The following is a 19,529-nucleotide window of genomic DNA, read 5'->3' as shown; positions in this document are numbered from 1 at the left end:
CATATTGTAGCTCAGTTATGAATGCAGTTAGTTTTGAGAAGAAGCAACGAGTGACCATAACTCATTACTTTTTTAAAGTAATGTTGCCAAAACTGTTTTTTAATAAATGTTTGTTATAACTCATGCATCAGTTGCAGATGAAATACAGGCTTTGCGATTATTCTTTACCTGAAATAAGTGATTAAAGTTTGACTTGGTTTCAAACACAAGAAAACTTACTGCCTTAAACACCAGGAAATTAGTGCAATAAATTAACTCAAATATTATTATTATTATTATACTGTATGTGTAGCTACTGCTGAAACAACTGGCTATGAAAAAGCTACACTTTAAAAAGGAAAAAAAAAAAGCTTTGTTTTTCTAGCAAGACAACAGCGGTCAAAACATGTCAAATCCCTCCAGTCCTTAGAGTAAACCAGTATTTGTGTTGCTGCTGGGGGAGGTCGGAGATCACAATTCAGAGCCGTGGTGCACACTCTCTCCAGTGAATAAAAACAGTCAGTCTGTTTCCGGTGTCTTACCAGTGAAGTGGCAGTCGTCGTTGGAGCCTGCAGAGTCCTCCTGGTTAGGGCTGAGGGGTGGACTTGCAGGGGGGCTGGTGCTGAAGCTGGCGTAGCCCAGAGAAGAGCTCACTTCACTGGGCTCACAGCTGTGGTTGACCGGCCTTTGAACATCCAGGGAGGAAGACAGAGAGGTGCGTTGCTTTGGCTATAAATTAAAAGACAGACAAAGGCAGATTAGCATTTGCAATATTTGGAATTGTTTGCTCACTGTGAAAATGAATACAATGCTTGGTGGTTTGTAGAAAAGCTGATTTATCATTGATTATATTTTCAATACCTAAAAACCAGGGGGTAAGGTAAAGGTACACCATATTTGAACCTCAACATGTACAACACATGGATGTTTTTAATGTAGCACCATTTAACAGAATAACTATTTCCATTTAGTTGCTCACTGTCCAAGCTCCTCTGCAAACAATCAGCAGGACAATGGGTTTAATCACGGTTTAACTGAACTTCAATAATTGCATGGCCATAGTTTATAATATCATACGATTAAGGCTGTTATCCAATGACCCGCATTTCTGGGGGGTTGCAGCTGGTCATGATGCATTGAAGTGGGTATCGAAACTACCACGGGCATGAAATATATTTGGGTTTTGTTTATTATTTTGTTCCTCGATCTATGAGAAATCAAGAACCGACTGATCAGGCCATTGACACAGTTTTTGTCACTCATCGCCTTATCTATTGACTGTTCGAGTGGCTTTGCTGAAAAGCCTACGTACAAAAACAAATTAAAAGAATTTGTTGTAGGTAAACCAGAGAAAGACTTTCCAGAGTGGACGCCTGGCAGAGGACAAATCGCCCTCTTGACAGGCATCTGGTAAACCGGTCTTACGTAACCATGCATTTGCAGCTTTTCAACAACCTGCTGCTCCACATCACAAACAAGCAAAGAGAAACCTGCTGCTGCCTCAATGACTGTGTGTACGTGGATCAATAAGAGAGGCATTCAGGAATATTATTAGGCAGGCACATGACAGGGCAACCTTCATAAGACCTTCATTGCTACTGCATGTGACTCGAGGCAGAAGAAAAAACCCGGGGCAGAAACATATCAAAGTAAATCAAAGCAAATCAAAGGCTGTGCTTCTTACCATACAGTCTAGCTACTATAGGCTCAGGGGCTTTGGAAGAGACACAGAAAACAAAACCAAGCAAAACAATACAAGACATGAAAACAAGTAGGAAATACAAAAGTACAAAATAAAGGGGAAATGGGGATGTCAGTAGAGAATAGCACAGCAGCAGTAGTGACTCTGGAGACCTGTGAGTGATGTGTCAAAGAGAGAAGGGAATAAAGAAATACAAACAAGAAGGACTAGCTGTGCTATTGATGTCCTTACTGGTGTTATACCCAAATCTGTCCCCTTAAAGAGATTGAGGGCCTTATTAAAAAACTAAAAGATTCTTCAAAAGACCAATAACAAAGTGAAACATTGTTTACACATAAGATCCCTGGGCCTTTCTATAGCCCAATCATCCAAAGGGAGTTGAATTTTTCCATCAGTGTGGATCTCTATGCGGTTTCTCTTTTCTCCCACTAGGTTCTTTGAGTTTTTCCTTGCCCTTGACTTGAAGAAAGATAAGGACAGGGGACATAATGTGGATATACTGTGCATAGTGCATATCCATCTCATTACTGACTGCTCCTTTGGACATTACATTTGTTTGCCCATTTCATTGTCTGATGTCCATGTCATTGCTGATTTCCCACCTGTTCCTTTCTGTAAATCTGTTGCAATATAGGGCAAAAACAACTTTATTTGAGTTGATTTAAGACCAATAGTGCTCATTTTTGATCAGATTAAAGGTTAGCGGGAAAAAAAGAGGCGAAAAGTTCTCAAATCAACCCAGTCCAGTTGACAACTCTACGATGATGGACAGTTCTTGGACAACTGAGATAGCACACAAACATGAGCCAGCGTAACTCATTAAGCTGATTTGTTTCCGTATAATTATTATTTATATTTTGGGAGGAAAAGGAATGAACTGTGAAGGGAGCTACCTGCTCTGGAGAACTGAATGCTGAGACCAAGTAAAAGATAAAACAACCGTATTTTGTGGACTATAGCATAAGATGCAACAGCCAAAATATAAGTAATGAAGAAGAAAAAAACATATATAAGTCGCTCCAGCCATAAAATGCCTGGTGTCTGGTATGTTAACGTCACATAAACAGTTCAGATAACTATAGCATGAAGAACATACCACTGCACCGTTGACAAACCTCTCCCAACAGCAGGTTCTTCTAGCTCTGTGTTCATCTAGCTTTTAGCCCGTGATTAGCTTTCTTTTGTTTACTTCATTGCGGTTTAAAGAGTAACCTCCGCTTTCTCACTCACTCCAAACTTTCTTTCTGCTGCTCAACTAGCCTGGAGTGCCCCCTAGCGGCATGTGAAATGATATATTTGAATAAAAGAGAAGAAGAAAAAAAAATCACATATTAGTCACTCCAGAGTAAACTGTCAAACTATGAAAAAAAGTTCGACTTATAGTCCGGAAAATACGGTAATTATAAATTTCTGAACTATTACTGGAATAATTTCCATCAACACTTTCCCTTCAAGGCCAAGCCACGTGGCTAAACCAGATACGGACTGAGATCTCTGAGTCGTATTTTACATAACACTGACTCTCAGGATTGTAAACAACTGCACACACATACCCCTCCCAAACCACGCCCCCGTCGTTCTTTGTCTGCCTCAACATGTTTCCTCAGCCCCGCCCCTCGGTCAATGGCTGGTCGTCCTTCCTGTCCCCAAGAAATGCCGCACGTGACCTCATGTTCTGTGTATTTCCCATGTCGTGATGTTTTTATCTATGTGCTTTGCAGTAACTTAACATGATTGTAATAATGTTCTTTTGTAAGGCGCATTGAGTTGCCTTGTGCATGAAATGTGCGGCATAAATAAACTTGCCTTTTGATTTCCTCTAGTTGCTAACAAATTTGAATAAGCAATAATTTAATTAAAATATTTTTTTACTTTTCAGTTTCAGTTTCTTTTTTTGTCATGTAGCGCTATTTCTTATAACTAAAATTGTTTTCTTTTGTCTGTGCATGCACGACTATGACTACACATTAAACTTACCCAAACAACACATTTGAGTCAATGCACTTTTTGTGAACTGCGAAATAAAACTTTGACTTTATAGTGAGAAATATATATTGAATTCATATTAAAAATAATAATAAAACAATTGTGAAAGACACATGGACTAAGCAAAATATTCTTTTGTTGTATTATCCTTTGGTTAAATATAATCATGAGTCCACAAAGTCGCCTTTAATCTGTCTTAGTCTTGCCCAGTACGCGATCCAGGGACAGAGCCAGTCACTGAATCAGTGTTAAACAAGTGTTAATTTAGCCTCAGGCTTGACAACTAGCAAAAGGGACACAAATAGCTCAGTCGAAACAGCAATCAGCCCCAAATAATGGTGCAGGGCTGCGTGGGTCTTTGCTTATGCACTAATGCTTTTTAATCAGTTAATTGTAGTTTCTCTCTTGTATTCCATAAAGATCTCTTCATTGAGGCACTCTTCTTGTATCTTCTTTTATCTTCTTTTATCTTATTTCATCATCTTTATCATATTAAGTGGCAGAAACCCACAGCTCTTAGCATTCACAATATAAATGAATGGGAAGCTAAAGAACATGCCAAGGCCCATTGGAAAGGATTAATTAATGAACAAAATAGCACAGATGCACATTCCTGGATAAGGTCTGTCGTGCCTGACAAGACAGAAAAATCCTGGCCAATGCCTCCTTAGGGACCAAATGACATTGAACTATTCAATAATGTGTGTGGTGACGGCTAATTAATGATAGTCATTAGACAAACATGTGAAACCTCAGAGTTTTTCTATTAGCTCCAATACAAGCATAAAGCAAACTCTCCATAGAAACTGTTTTCATTTTGAGTGTGATTAGTGTGAAAGGGTAGAAAAGTCCACAGATCGTATTGAATCAAGAAAGCTTCAAAATGATGAGATACAACATATGAGTACGCTTGGTTGAGCCAGTTCAGCAGGTTACCTCCCGAGGCTCATAGTTTGCAAGTTTTGCTTAATCTTTCCGTAAACCATTTGTCAGGGTGAAAAAAGAATGGAGAAGAACACCGTTTTTCCATACACCCTTGTCCCTGGCATATTAGGTTAACACATTTGACAAAATCACAAAGGAATACAAAATTAGAGGCATAAAGATAGAAAGCACCATCCATCCTTTGTGTTGTTGTCACACACTTTGGACATTTCGGGCTGATATTTTTATCTGTTGAACAATACACAAGGGATCTTTATCTCTCACATTTTAAACAACTCCAGATAACAGCACATACGTATGCAACAGAGTAAAAAAGTCAGAAAATTAGAAAAAAACAAATTGCACTTCATACTGTATTTCTCAAGGATGACCTAGTTGCAACAAAAATTCTATTAAACTCATTGCATTCCTCATATTATGCTAGAGCCAGGCAGCTGTCATGTCACAAATTGCTTATTGATTGCTGCATGTTTGGTTTCTGGATTCTGTAAACATCTGGCACATACCACTGACAGGCGTGTCAACATTTACACAGCCATTTCACACATGTACATTAACTCCAAAATGTGACAACTGTCAAAATGCTATGATTGTGCTGAGGCCAGACGCATCATGATTGATGAATGTGGTCGGACAAGATAATCAGTACAACAGTGATCAGAGTGTGCATGTCAAGCTAAAGATCCTGGCTGGCAGTTCAATGTTTGTACAGAGACACAGATGTCCACAGATACTTGGCTAGTCAGCCTTTTAATAAAGGTTTTCTGTCAGTGAATAGTTGTACAGGGTCTGCCTTAAGACCTAAGTAGATCTAATGTTGTCAGTATCTGTTGAAAGCTGTCGGTGGTTGATACTTTTGGACATGTATTTCTTTCTTTTTTCATATTGGTATAATGTATGTACAATGATGTTTTTTAGGGTCAGAATAAAGTCATTTATTTAATCATACGTAAAGAGATACATGTGGCCAGTGATGACTGTGTGGTCTCATCTATGATGACTGACTTTAGCTATAGCTGCTGAATAAGCTAATGTAAAGAGGTTACACTAAACAGTGCATCACAGTTTGTAGCTTATAAACCGCATATTAGGCAGTTTCTCAGTTTTTGTTTTAGAATATAATGAACAGCTTTAGGCAGGCGGCTAATGTTATACAGGATTTGTTTTTAGTATTTACTTTTTTCAAGTATTTCCAATTCTCTTATGTGCCTTTGAATAATGCATAATACGTAACATTTTACTTTAAAATGAAAGATCACCTAAATTATATCATAATGTTAATAAAATTGCACAACTCACCTCATTTAAGATTGGTGCTGTCAAAACAAGGCAAGAGCAGACAGACAGTAGCCTGATTTATTATACATTTGCACTTCAATGGATAGTGAGTAAGTTGTGCAAAAAGCACCAATAAACACTAAAAGGCCACAGTGCAAAGAAATACAAGAATATGTAATTAACATGTCAATACTTGCTTTGGCGATAAAATACATTCATTTTAGTGAACAAACAAAGAGATATTGGTGAGCAGAGGAAAAAAGATGATCTGAGGCACTCTGACTTAGTTAAAAGTCCCTTATTGAATGGACATGCCGACGCGTTTCGACCTAAAGGTGGTCTTCCTCAGGGCATATGTTCATAGGCCCTGAGGAAGACCACCTTTAGGTCTTTTTTCCTCTGCTCATCAAGTTTCATACCTGATTTCTGAAGAGCACCTGCGCCTACTTTTTTGGACCTACTGATGCACTCACTTTTTTCTGTTTTTCTAAAGAGATATTGGTATCTGCCTAAGTGTTATCAAAAGTGTTTAACTTGGTACTCTTATTAATAAATCAGGCCCTGTGTGTAATATCTACTTATTGAGGCAGTATCCAGTAGGCATAATGAAACACAATAACTGTGGATTGTAATAGGGTGTGTTAACAGAACCCGTATGTAATCTTTTAATTGCATGTGAGCGTGCTACTGACACTTGGTCCAATGGATTCCTAACAAGAGCCTGGTGCTTGTGTCAGCTCAAGCTCTGTAGGGGAAAACACCTATTATCTTCATGCCCCAGTGAATCATCATACCACTGCCTTATCAGAGCTGCACATTGTTTCTATAGCAGCCCCTCCTGGATTTCTTCATAAATATGCAACACTTCTTGGTAGTGGGTCTACACATTTACAGCATATTCTGAATTCTTGATTCAAATATGGAATAAAGTAAACATGCATAAATATTATGGCACCTGATTAGACAGTAATTCAGTTATTACGAAGCGAAACACCAAAAATACTGTGCAAAAATGGTCAACACACAGGTATAAAATGAACATCCACAGACAATTCAGAACAGCGTACGATATTTTCAAATTCAGAATCCTCACCTTTCTTCCTCACCATCCTTCCTTCCTTCCTTCCTTCCTTCCTTCCTTCCTTCCTTCCTTCCTTCTTTCCTTCTTTCTTTCTTTCTTTCTTTTTTCTTTCTTTCTTTCTTTCTTTCTTTCTTTCTTTCTTTCTATCCTTCCTTACTTCTTTCTTTTTTCCTTCCTTATTTCTTTCCTTCTTTCTTTCTTTCCTTCTCTCCTTCCTTCTTTCTTTCCCTCCTTCCTTTCTTTCTTTCCTTATTTCTTTCCTTCCTTGCTTATTTTTTTCTTACCTTCTTTCTGTCTTTCCTTTATTCTTTCTTCCTTCCTTCGTTCTTTCCTTATTTTTTTCTTTCCTTTCTTATTTTTTTCTATCCTTCTTTCCTTCTTTCTTTCCTTCTTTCTTTCCTTATATCCTTCCTTATTTCCTTCCTTCCTTCATTTGAGTACGGGGCGACAGATGGTAGAGCGGGTGTCTAATGACCAAGAGGTTGGCGGTTTGAATCCCGGCTCCAAGACACTTCACCCACCGCCTGTATGAATGTAGTGTGTGAGTAAGACTGGTGGCGTTGGTCACAATAGTAGCTTACCGCTTTGAGAAACTTTTCAACTCAAGCTATACAAATGTAAGCCATCATCATTATAAGTATCATTAATTGCTTTACAAATGTCTTTTTACAAAAAACCCTTTTAAAACAAAATTATGCATAACACTTTATTTGTAGCCTCAGGGAACTCAACGATACAGACTGAAGCTTCACAGCACATAAACCGCAAGTGCTTAGTCACTATAATACATGTTCTAATATCTGCAGGCCGTCGCATGAGAGTATGCAAATGAAATGAATTCAAGTGAATTAAGATGCTGTAAAAGAGAAGTAGCTTTATGTCCTTCAGTCTGTAGTGGAGTCCTGCCGGGCACAATAGAACCGAATCAAAGATAGTTTATGATGAGCACACAGAAGACGTCAAGGTGTACGATTCAAAAGTGAAGTAAAAATGTGTAAAAAGCACTCCATTCACAATTCTGTGATCGTCAGATGTATTTTCTCTGCACATCTCACAAACAAGTCTTTAATTATCCTGGTGTGAAGTGTTGCACAGTGTCCGTGTTTCTAATACTGTATTCAAGTGACAGAAGCAAAGTCTAAATTAGTCTCAAGTTGTTAATGAGCCAGTGCTGTAACAAATGTTGTTGCTGATCTTGTGAATTTTACTTTTTTGCTGGATAGCACAACATAAAAAACAGCAGCGCATGTGAAGCCAAATCAGAATAATAATTCACACATCTGTGTCCTTCTAAGGATCTAAGGATAAGTAATGCATCAGGTGTCAGAATTTTAGCTTCCTGTGTTGACAGCTTGTACCTGGGGGCGGATGACTCTCTCGATGTTTTTCAGGGCAGTGTCGGGGGAAGGCGGCGAGCAATCGGGAGTAGGGTCAGTGGAGCAGTTTCCATAGTTACTGTGCCCCTCCCCGCTCACGGTGAGATGGGACTGGTGACCTTGGAGAGAAGAAAACAAAGTGTGAAAGCCATGTACGTAAAGACCCTGCGTTATGTTCATATGGATGGCACTTAACCATGTAAGTTGTTTGATTTGTATACAGTATATCATTAAACTACACAATTTTCATAACTCGGTATATGGCTTCTCTGGAAGGCTAACCCCTATGCAGTGAGCCATGGAGTTCAAACATTTGTGACCTGCTCACATCTTCTCAGCCGGTCCTAGTGAAACCATACAAAGTTACTACACTGTTTGCTGAACACAACTCTCGCACAAAAGTTTCTCATATTCACCTTGGACAAAGTATCCGGTGATGGTCATTGAGGAGGTCGCGATCTCAAAAAGGAATTAATTGAAACTCTACTGAACCATGTTTTGTTGTATTTTGTACAATGATAACAAGATGAAGATGAAAATTCTCTACTTTATAGAAAATGACAGAACATTGTACTACTGATACTGATACTGATACTTCTGATGACGGCCTGCAGATGGTGGCTGAAACATGTAAAGGTAAAAGATCTTTAACGTCTCTAACCTTAGTGTCTGACAAAACGAACCTAAAAAGTGATACTAGAACACAAGTAGACACAATGAACGTTATGATGTTTAACATTGTAACCAGTTGGCACAGTGGTTAGTGTTTGTGCGTCACAGCAAGAATGTTCCTTGTCCAATCCCGGGCCCTGGGCCTTTTTGTTTCGAGGTTGCATGAGGAAATCGTATAGGTGTAGGATGCGCTGGTTTCTAAATACATGTGCAATAGGCCACTATGAGTGAAGTGAGAGAAAATTCATGGTGGTGGTCGGGAAGTCAGAGCCGTGCTTCTGTTGGTCTGGCCCAAAGCGCAGCCATGGCTACACACGTAGCTTAGCACCACTGTGTATGAAGTGAATGTAAAACTGTCTCATGTAAAGCGCTTTATGACCATGTCTGGGGAAGGTGCTATACAAGTAGTGTCCAAAATGTCTCAGTTTCAGGACACAAACACCTGAGCGCGGGATAATTTCCCAAGTGTAAGATTATCTAACAAAGAAACACAAGAGGAGAAGAAGACAAAGTGGGGGAAGTGCTGAGATAACCCAAATTAAATTTCTGAGGAAGAATGCATCTGTCTTCATCAAGCAATGCAGAGACATCGCAGAGCAGCACCTTTCCCAAAATACCACTCATCGATGGTGCTGACACAAGCAGCTGCTTTTATCACAGAAGACGTCCAATTATAACAGGGGAGAACAGATGCAATCATGTCATGCATTTGACTAAATGGCAATTCTCATTTTATTTGTTTATTTGGTCGCAAGTTAATTAACATACATGGGACTAATACATGTAAACACACCACGCCGGATTGTAGAGATGTGCTGATTTCCATTTGTTGTCCCCCACTCGCACTCTCAAACACACTCTCTTTATTCTGGCCTATTGTACATGTTTTTTTGTGGTAGAGGTAACCAGAGTACCCAGAGGAAACCTACACAGACATGAGGAGAACATGCAAACTCCGCACAGAAAGGCCCGGTCCGGTCGGGGACAGCAGTGAAGCATGAGCGTGCAGCATGGTATGTTTGAAACGTAAAATTAAATTTTTCCATTGTGAGATCCATAAAGGCTTATCTTATCTTATATTTGCAGTAAACATGTAAAGAAGAACATCATGGACATGAAGTGATGTAACTTGTAACTTTTGCAAAGCAAAAAAGGCACTGGAAAATATAATTATAGCATTTTTTGAAGTATTGCAATACATACTATTAATAAATTATGTACTGCTGCCAAACTTGTGCCACCATCTTGTTTACTCCCTTCTCTAAAAGCACAAACTTAATACACAGTATGTATGCATGTCTTCAACCCACCACACACGTATCAGGCATAATCCCCGATCCCAACAGTGAGTGGATGTAGCCAGAAAACTAAACGAGACAGACTTGTATTGCAGTATATTCATTGGTGTTGAGGTTTAGCCCTGTTGGGTAAATACGACTGTCAACAGTGGCTTTGATGATGGATGTGAGACCTGTTTGTGACTGGGGCTCCAGTGCTTTCCTTAACACAAGCCTTCAGATCACATCTCAGAAAAATGTGCTGCTGTCTGCCTCTGGGAATTCTATTTTTGTATATAAATATATGAAAATATCCACTGTGTCACCAAAGACCTATGCACACAAGACAGATGGATGGATGATTTATTTCCTAAAATTAGTGCAAGCCGGGGCTGTGTGATGGTATGTATTAACAGCTGTATCTTATAATATGATCAGCAATTCAGACCTCATTGTGTTTATCACTTTGTTCCCTTCTCGGGTTTGTGGCTTTCTGCAACAGGTAGGACATCTGAAATATGTGTTTTGCTGATGAAGATAACAGAACATAGCTGTGTCACAAGCAGCTATAACCAGATTCACATGACCAGCGTAAGGATGGAGTAAAAGCGTGTCCGAGAAGGGCCTCTCAGCGCTGAAGTAGAGAACTGGTTCAAATCAGCTGTTCTCTTGTACTGCAATACTAAAACCGCATATTTGTGCTGCATTCTTCATACTGTCAGTTCTGTCTCATGTTCAGAGACTTAACAGGAATGTGTACTGAGTATCTGTGTCTGAGTAAGTTCTTGCATTGACTATATAACATTCTTTAATCAAATAATTTTTTGCTTTATGATTATAAATATTGTTCTTTGCATCCTCTTTTTAACTATGGTATACATCTTTTAAATATATATTTTTATTTTTAAAAGTTGCCTCTAAAATCCTGCACTGTCACTGAAAAAGTTGTTAATTCGGGTCCGAAGTGCCGTCATGCATGAGCTTAATATAGAACCTGCAGTTACGCATAAGACCTGAGGTGGCAGTAGTGAGTATAAAAATGACCGACTTGCATCTAGTCCCTTTAATCTAAAAAAAAGTGTCTAAAAGTAGTTTTACAGCCTGAATAAAGCATAATTAACAAATGAATTTCATTGTGAGGTAAATAAAGCTCTGTTTTATTCTATTCTGCCAATCTCTTAAAGCAACAGGCCACTTTTTTTCCATACCGAGATATGTTCTTACCTGAGCTTAGACGAGTTGATGCGTACCTGTCTGGTCTTTGTGTTTGTGCTCAGTCACGCACAAAGACCAAAGATGCTGTTAGCATTTAGCCTCTCCCAGCATATTCCTATAGCTCCAAACGGGTTGAAACTAGAAGCAACCAAGCTCTTTCACACACACAAAGACCAGACAATTACAAATCAACGTGTCTAAGCTCAGGTAAGAACATATCTCAGTATGGAAAAACGGTGGCCTGTTCCTTTAAAAGAAGTGAAAGGAATTAAATGCAACTGTGTGTGACAGCAAAGTGGCTTTGAGCATTGATTTTCCCTCTCTGTCAAAAAGGAAGACCCTTTTTATTGCTTTCACTTTCAAGTCACTGGGCCTCAACCCTGTTAATGGAAATGGCCCGCAGTTACACTTGCTGCCATTAGCAACCCCGAACTGCAGGAGGAAAGCAATAATTGGAGCAAGGACGGTAAATGTTTCATCGCATAAAATTGAATTTATGTCAGACATAAAGATTGTAAATATAAGTAACATTCAGGTTACCTATATTGGAAAACTGATGCAAGCTTCATTCTGCTTTACCAAAATAAAAAGGGCATTTGCAAAGACACATACCTTGTGCTTTTCCTTTTCCTAAATCAGAAAGCAGCCACAATGTGCCAATTTAGTTAGTCAAATGAATATGCAAATCAGCTATGCTTCTGATGCCATTTCTGATTAAAACAATATCAACACATACTTATCCAAAGTCAAATTTCGAATCTTGCAAGCAGTGCGCATTTCTTGTATATATATATTTCTCTTTATTGATACAGCTGCGCAGTGAAGGGGAGCGTGAGGATAAGTCACTCGGAGGATCAGCAAGTGAAACTACTGGATATTTAGTTTCAGATGTTTTAGATCAATATTGCATTAGAGTAGTGATCGTAAAGATGCCTTTGATAACACCCCATCTTGAAACACAATACTGTATGAGTTTGCAAAAACAAACATCCAGTGCACACAAACTAACCTTGTGGTGCTAAACTTGGATTTGTTGTGCACACGTCTGCGGTGGAGTGTTTACCGGCTAAAGACAGGAATGTGCTTATGTGGAACGAACTAGGGTTAAGACCAGAAAAGACGCTCCTATTCTCAAAACAACGCTGGCCACATTGTTGGGGCTGTATGTGTGACTGAGAGCAGGCCTCATATGACCAAGATTTAGTCAAACAGCAATTTACGCGACAATAAAATAAAGACAGGAATATCATACGCAGGAAAATACTGTATTGTCTTTTGTGGTCTGAAAAGGTAATATAAAATTGCTTTTATTCATTTTGTGGACTGTTAATATCCCTTTAGGTAATTTTCTCCTATGCATTTCAACCAAATGTGAATGTGGACAACCTATCAGGGGCAGTGGGCGACTACAATGCAGCACCCATCTTGAGATCTTGTGCCAGGATCAGGATTAGCTTGCTGGAGCATTAAAGGTGCATTACGCAACTTGCTACATGGAAAAAAAAGTTGACATTTGTGTGTTTGACCTTGTTGTGACCCAGCGGCTGTAAGAGTCGTCAGCATGGCACCTTTACTTTCCATCACAGTGGTCTCTAGGACACTCTAGGATCAACTATTTGGAAGGTTTTCACTCCTGACGGAGCCTCTCAACAGAAAACCTACAAATCAGCTGATCCTGGAGCGTTGTTGAGACCACTGTGAGGGAAAGTAGAGGCACCATATGCTGACCACTCATACAGCCGCTGGGTAACTCTACAAGGTCAAATACACACAAATATCAACTTTTGTTTTGCTTAAAAAGTTGCATAATGCAGCTTTAATTTACAGTGCATGTTTTGGGTTATGTAGATGGCGACTCCCCAGTGCCCCGAGCAAACCCTCTTTGACACGAAGAGAACACGCAAATTAACAAGGAAAGGCTATGCTGCCCAGGAGCATGCCCTCTTGTGATGCTGGTGAAATTGTGCATATCTCTGAGGCTGTGTCCGAATGTCCACCCGAGTCCCTAGCCCTAGTCCGAGCACCCGAATGATCCTAGGAGCTCTGTTGTCTGGGGCTTCGTGCCCCTGGTAGGGTTTCCCATGGCCTCCCCTTGTGAGAGACCAACGGGCCCGTTCGTGAGGCCGTCCTCCCGTAGATCCACCACCTGCAGGAGGAGCCATAAGGGGCTGGTGCAATGGGATTTGAGCAGCTCGGACAGCTGCCCCCACGACCCGGCAAGGGACAAGTGGAAGATGGATGGAAGGATGGATGGATGGATGGATGGATGGATGGATGGATGGATGGATGGATGGATGGATGGATGGATGGATGGATGGATGGATGGATGGATGGATGGATGGATGGATGGATGGATGGATGGATAGTTCAAAGGCGTGCAGAAAGTAGGTCATCCCGGTGTCCAAACACCAGCAGAAAGCTAAAAGTTTGCCAAACCCCGGGAATAATGTTTTTCTGCGATAAACTCAGGAGACAGTGGGCTATTTATGGATAAATACGAGTCAGATATATTATATTTCACATGGATTTTGCATAAATGAAGATTATTGTCTTTTTGTCCGAGAATGGAAGCTATCGGCCATTTAACAGCTCCAGCTAAAGGTAAGCGTAACCAAGTCGTTTATTCATGTCGACTGTTCTTCTCCAACTCTCGCAATGCATTGTGGTCTATATTGTAGAGACCACGGCAGTTCACTACTTTTCAGAATGCATTGTGGGAAATTTTGAGTGCTCTACTTTATTCTCTCTAGATGTTCGGACACCCCTACGAAATGGTGTGACCACTATATAGTGCACTATATAGGGAATAGTGCGGACATTCGGACACATCTTACACACAGTTTGTACAGTAGTATGGTCAGTTGAATGTGGATCGATAGAATACTTAAGAAAGAGGAAAGAAAAGGTTAAAGAACAAGAAACAATGCTCTGCCGTAGACTGGATGTTTTCAGACTGCAACAGAATGAGATTCACAGGACTAACTCAGGATCAAGTTTGTTGGGGAAGGAAAGTCTATTGGAAAAAATACTAACATCTGCATTTCCCTCTTTCTAAAGTACTTTCGAAATCCCACTCTATTATAGGTGTATATTTGCCTTATATAAAAAGCTAATTATGTCCCCCCCCCTGAGTAACAGACATGCACCAACCACACAAGTGTAATGCAGCATATCCTCCTCTGCTGCTATGCTAATGCCACAAACCTCATGTTCCGACTTCCTTTATGAAATTCCTTCTCTCTTGGAGGCACAGAGAGTGACTCAGATCCAGTCCCAATTAGCCTGACATGTGCCTGGGCTCAAAGGAGGATCATGTACTGGGCCTCCTGCAGTGCACCAGACTAGCTCTCCTTGTAATAACTCAGCCTCAAATGACCCACGAACTTCATTTGCTCTGTGCATGATATGTCCACTGTCTATATTATCTTCCAACATTCATTACTAGATGGAAAAGGAAGACCACCAATGCAGATATGTTGTATATTTTTATCAAAGGGGTTATTCATTGCATAAAGATGTCATTGCATTTTTTTTTTAATGCTGTTTTTAATGTTCACACTTTCTCCATCTCTTGTCATTTATGAAGGTAAGAGCACTCAGCTAGATCAGGACAAACACGACACCCACACAACTGCGTCAGGAAGGCAACTTTCAACCTGAAGACACTAAATTGCGTTCCATGTTAATTGCATAGTGACACCGGCTGCCAATCACTGCAAAGAACCACCTTCCATTAGCACCAAACAAGGCTTGATTTTTCAGTCCTGTCAAAGGTTGGGGTAACTAGAGGGTGTCACTACATCTTGGTACCAGTTCCCATGGTAACGTACAGGTGACTCACTGGCTGGGGAAGCAGTTACCGTGACAACCTGCAGTGGTGTGTTGCAGCATCGCTATGGGAGCGGAGAGAAACAGTGAGAATTGCATTGAGGGGGCTCGTTGTTGTCTGTGTGGGTGTTTGATGTACAAACAAATGGATGTGAGGGGACGAGAGCTTAAGTAGCAGGAACTGTGCAGATGTTAATCCGTCATTTAATTCATTTTCCTCCTGTTACTCAGATCAGGGGTTATGCCAGGGTGAGGCTAGTGTAAGCTATCATGGGCCGGCGAAATTTAGGCCAAGGCAAGTTAGATATAATGTATTTATTCAAGCTACTTCAGCAATAACCTGTGAAGAATGTCTTTCTGGATGGCTCAGTTTTGTCCAAGATAAAACTCTGAACATGCACAAACATACAAACATGATACAAGGTTTATGAAAGATACAGTACATCTGACCCGGAACAGAGGACTGTGCTTCCAGCTCTCACACAGCTGGGGACAGCCATGCCTCTGGGCTTCAGAGGTTGTTGTTTTTTTAGCCATCACTGTAACGTCACCACCCACATCTACATCAAGTAGGAGACACATTCACCTCTGAAGGCTTGAAGAAGCTGCATGGACGGGTGGTGAAACGTCAGCTTCTTTTATATCTGAAGTCCAGCTGAGTTTGTGATTAATTTGTTTAATAAAACTGTCAGTATGTCTCGGAATCTCCATTATTCTAACCAGTTACATAGAAATGTGTCTCAAGTACGTTCACGTCTTTGATACATCAACACCTAAATCGACCTGGAACACTTGTATTTTACACTATGTCTGTAATGTATTGCAGTTCTGAGCTGCATCCTACCATTGCGTGGGCAGCTGGCGAGTCGGTGAGTGATGTCCAGTGAGGAAGGTTTCTGAGTGACAGCTGTCGTCACAGACTCATAAGGGTTGTCCTCATCCTCTGGCAGGAACACATCCAGAGAAGGAGAGGTGTCAAACTCAGCTGAGTGCTTCAAGCCCTGCAAGATAAAAAAAAAAAAAAAAATGAAATATAAGATTGCTATATGAGGTTGACCAGGCATAAGATTATAACCTCTTGGCTAATGAGCTGCCACTGTTTTCATGGATTGATGACCACTGTTGATCTGGAATACACAAAAATATGTGCCTTGAAAAATCGGCATCAACTACATTTCCAGAGTGGAAAATACGCTAGCAAACAGGAAGCGGCGTAAACCAATCAGCGACGGGCAATCTGCAGCATTATTAGCGTTGCTGTGTTAATGTTCGAACAGGATTATGAATCACAAAACTCACCTACAGTCGATGTGTTTTTGGATTGTTATTGAGGGGACTTCCGCGCCCCAACAGTGACATGTGATCGCAAATTAACAATTCTGACTGCGCAGATCCGTTTGCCTTTGGCAGCAGCGGTAAAAGCGGGCGCCCTGCCCAGACTGATATCCCTGTGCCCGTGTATAAAATATACAGAGGGGTATCATTCTGGAAGGCAGGCGATTTGGTGATTCTATGATTGTACGAATTTAATCTCAGTCAGTCTGTGGTCCATGTCAAACTCACTCTAATCTTTAATTCTTGCATCGAGCACCAGCTTTGAGAACAAGATGATCGTCACTTGTCAGTGGGCATAAACACTATACTACTATATTTATGTTTAGAAAACACATCGCTTGGTCACAGGTTTATTAAGCAATAAACAGCTGTTTGCAAGAGGCTGCCTTTGTTTAGCTCAAGGGTATAATTCAAAATACAGCGTACAGCTGAGCGTTATGAAAGAGATTGTTTAACAAACTGAAAATAATAAAGGTCAAATAGTTTGTTGCTTTGGTTCCGCTTCCTAATAGTAGCTTGGGGCATTTATTTGGTTGTACTACAAGGTTTTGGATGGGGAAACCTGTCAAATATTGACAAGTGTTTTAAATAAGGACTAAAATGTTAACTTTCTTCAAAATCATTTGGGAAGTTTATTCCCTACATCACAGAGCAATCAAACACAGTTCAAGACATGAAGTCAGATATTGATCCATGCGCTTTCGAGAATCCTATTCAGCCTCTCAACAGATCCATACTGCTGCAGCTTCCAAGTCTATCCACTGCACTGTGTGTCTCTGATCTACATGGCATGTGTTTAGCATTTTAAAACAGCACGTGCTTTAGGATAATATATAGTCAATGGGAAATTTGAAACAATTTTCTTAAATAAATGTAGGAAAGAATGAAGAGCGACTGAACTGTACATAATCAAAATAAAGCAAAGTGAAACTGAAGTGCCATCTAGACTATTGGTGCTTCTGAATAACAGTTCAAGAGTATATGGGCAAAGCCACTTCCTTGGGTAACTTTGTTTTCCAAGACTTTAAGACATTGTTGTAGCTGGTGAGAATGTTGAGCCCCGACTTCCAAGGAGTCTTGTATCTGTGACACAGCTGTGTGCCGAATGACGACTAAAAGCAACTGAAGAGAATCAAGAGAAAGGTTATGTTCTGAAACCTGTGGTCAGTACCACTGAGACAAAACATTTCTGAAAAAAATAAAACATGTTTCTTGCCACAAAACAGAGTTCAAACTGTACTGTTTTTCCTGAGGGGAGGCTTGTTAACATTCTGATTAAGTGCCTACAGCTGCTCTTGTGCACTGTGTCACCATTTTGTCTTCTCCCTAATTCCTTTTCATCCTCTTTGTAACCTTTGCACACTTAGTAGCCATTAGTCTTTCTGCCACTGTCTGCCACTACATTACCCAAACTGCACTGAGCCATCAATCACAAACTGAAAACACTGAAATGCATTAATCATGGGGACTGATAGAGTTATCAGTGCGTGATGATTTCTCTGACTCAGACCAAAGGCCCATTTCACAGCGGCTGCATTAGGGCCCAACAAACTTGAGCCCCTCTTCTTTCTGGCTCCCTTTTCGATCTCCATCAACACTCAATTAGACTGCCATTACCAGCTAATGATACTCGAGCCAGTCTTTTACGCCTTTACTCGGCAGGTGGCCCGGCCTCGACTGACACTGATGTGATGTGACAGGCCGTCGACTTGCAGCTTTCATTTACAGCACTACTAAAGCAACCTCAAGGACATGCTGAAATGTCTAATGTGCATGTTCTAGTGATCCGTCTCAGTTGTAAACAAGAACTACATATCAAATACACAAAATTATTTCTTTGTCCTACTTAATTCAACTAGATCCTTTGACACCTGCTTCGCTCTCATTTCCATCATTGAACTAGTCAAAAGATCAGTAGCAAATGTCAAGGTCATCTCTTAGGAGCACTTCCACGTCCGCGCAGTATAATGTTCACTTTTACTGTTTACAGGTACACATCACAGGTACACATCAACTTGTCTAAGCTCAGGTAAGAACATATCTCAGTATGGAAAAATGGTGGCTTGTTCCTGTAAGGTTTCAAGCCTAAATTAAGATGTGGGGCACGGTTTAAACCTCTCTTAAATATACCTGGGTGATACAGTATACACTTCGATATAATAATGCACTGGTCTTCTATAGCGCTTTTCCAGACGCTCAAAGTCGCTTTACAATTTTGTGCATTATTTATTCACTCCATACTTGGTGATGGTAAGAGAGGCAACCGGTCTGTGCCATCAGCGTCCACCACCAACCACTCACTCACCACATTCACCCTGGTGTTCCCAAACGGTCTCCCATCCAAGTACCAGCCAGGCCCTTCCCTGATTAGCTAGAACAAAGGCGGTATAAACCTAAAAAAACAAGGCTTTTTTAAGGAAACAGTCAGGAGGGGCCCTGAACAAATTATTTAAGTATTATTTTCAACTATTCTAACAACATAACATAAGAAGCATATGCATTGCCTTATCTGTGCTGTTGCAGTTGAACCATGATACTACAATCCCGAGGCTTCACAACGTCTAAATCAATGCTCACCTTAAACAACTTTTTAATCTATCCTTTGTGTGTGTTCAGGCTGTGTAGTAGTTCACCTCAGGTGCTAACTTCTAATCCTCTTACACGTTGGGTGTTCGTTTTGTCTAATCTGCATCTGCAACTTTAACTGCCTCACAGGTCCTGATTTCTTGATATTGTCAACACCTACAATATTCTCTGTTTCCAAACTTTGAGCAACTTTTACAAAATAACAGCTGACGAGATACTAATGCTTGAGGATACTTATAGGCGGAGCTGTCTTTTGAAGCCAAGAAAAA

General features: G+C 40.3%; 1 protein-coding gene across 3 annotated transcripts in view; it reads right to left on the bottom strand.

Annotated features, from left to right (window-relative positions):
* anks1b (ankyrin repeat and sterile alpha motif domain containing 1B) overlaps positions 1-19,529 on the bottom strand; it is a 178,829-nt gene that overhangs the window by 66,858 nt on the left and 92,442 nt on the right. For all 3 annotated transcript variants that reach the window (XM_079582748.1, XM_079582745.1, XM_079582746.1), the window contains exons 11-13: positions 16,184-16,340; positions 8,330-8,466; positions 522-708 (exon numbers count right to left, since the gene is read on the bottom strand). In XM_079582748.1, coding sequence (XP_079438874.1) covers positions 522-708; positions 8,330-8,466; positions 16,184-16,340 — 481 coding nt within the window. The remainder of the gene's footprint in view (positions 1-521; positions 709-8,329; positions 8,467-16,183; positions 16,341-19,529) is intronic.

Source organism: Gobius niger (assembly GCF_951799975.1).
Source record: "Gobius niger genome assembly, chromosome: 2".
NCBI lineage: Eukaryota > Metazoa > Chordata > Actinopteri > Gobiiformes > Gobiidae > Gobius > Gobius niger.
This window is presented reverse-complemented; position numbering and strand designations above follow the sequence as displayed.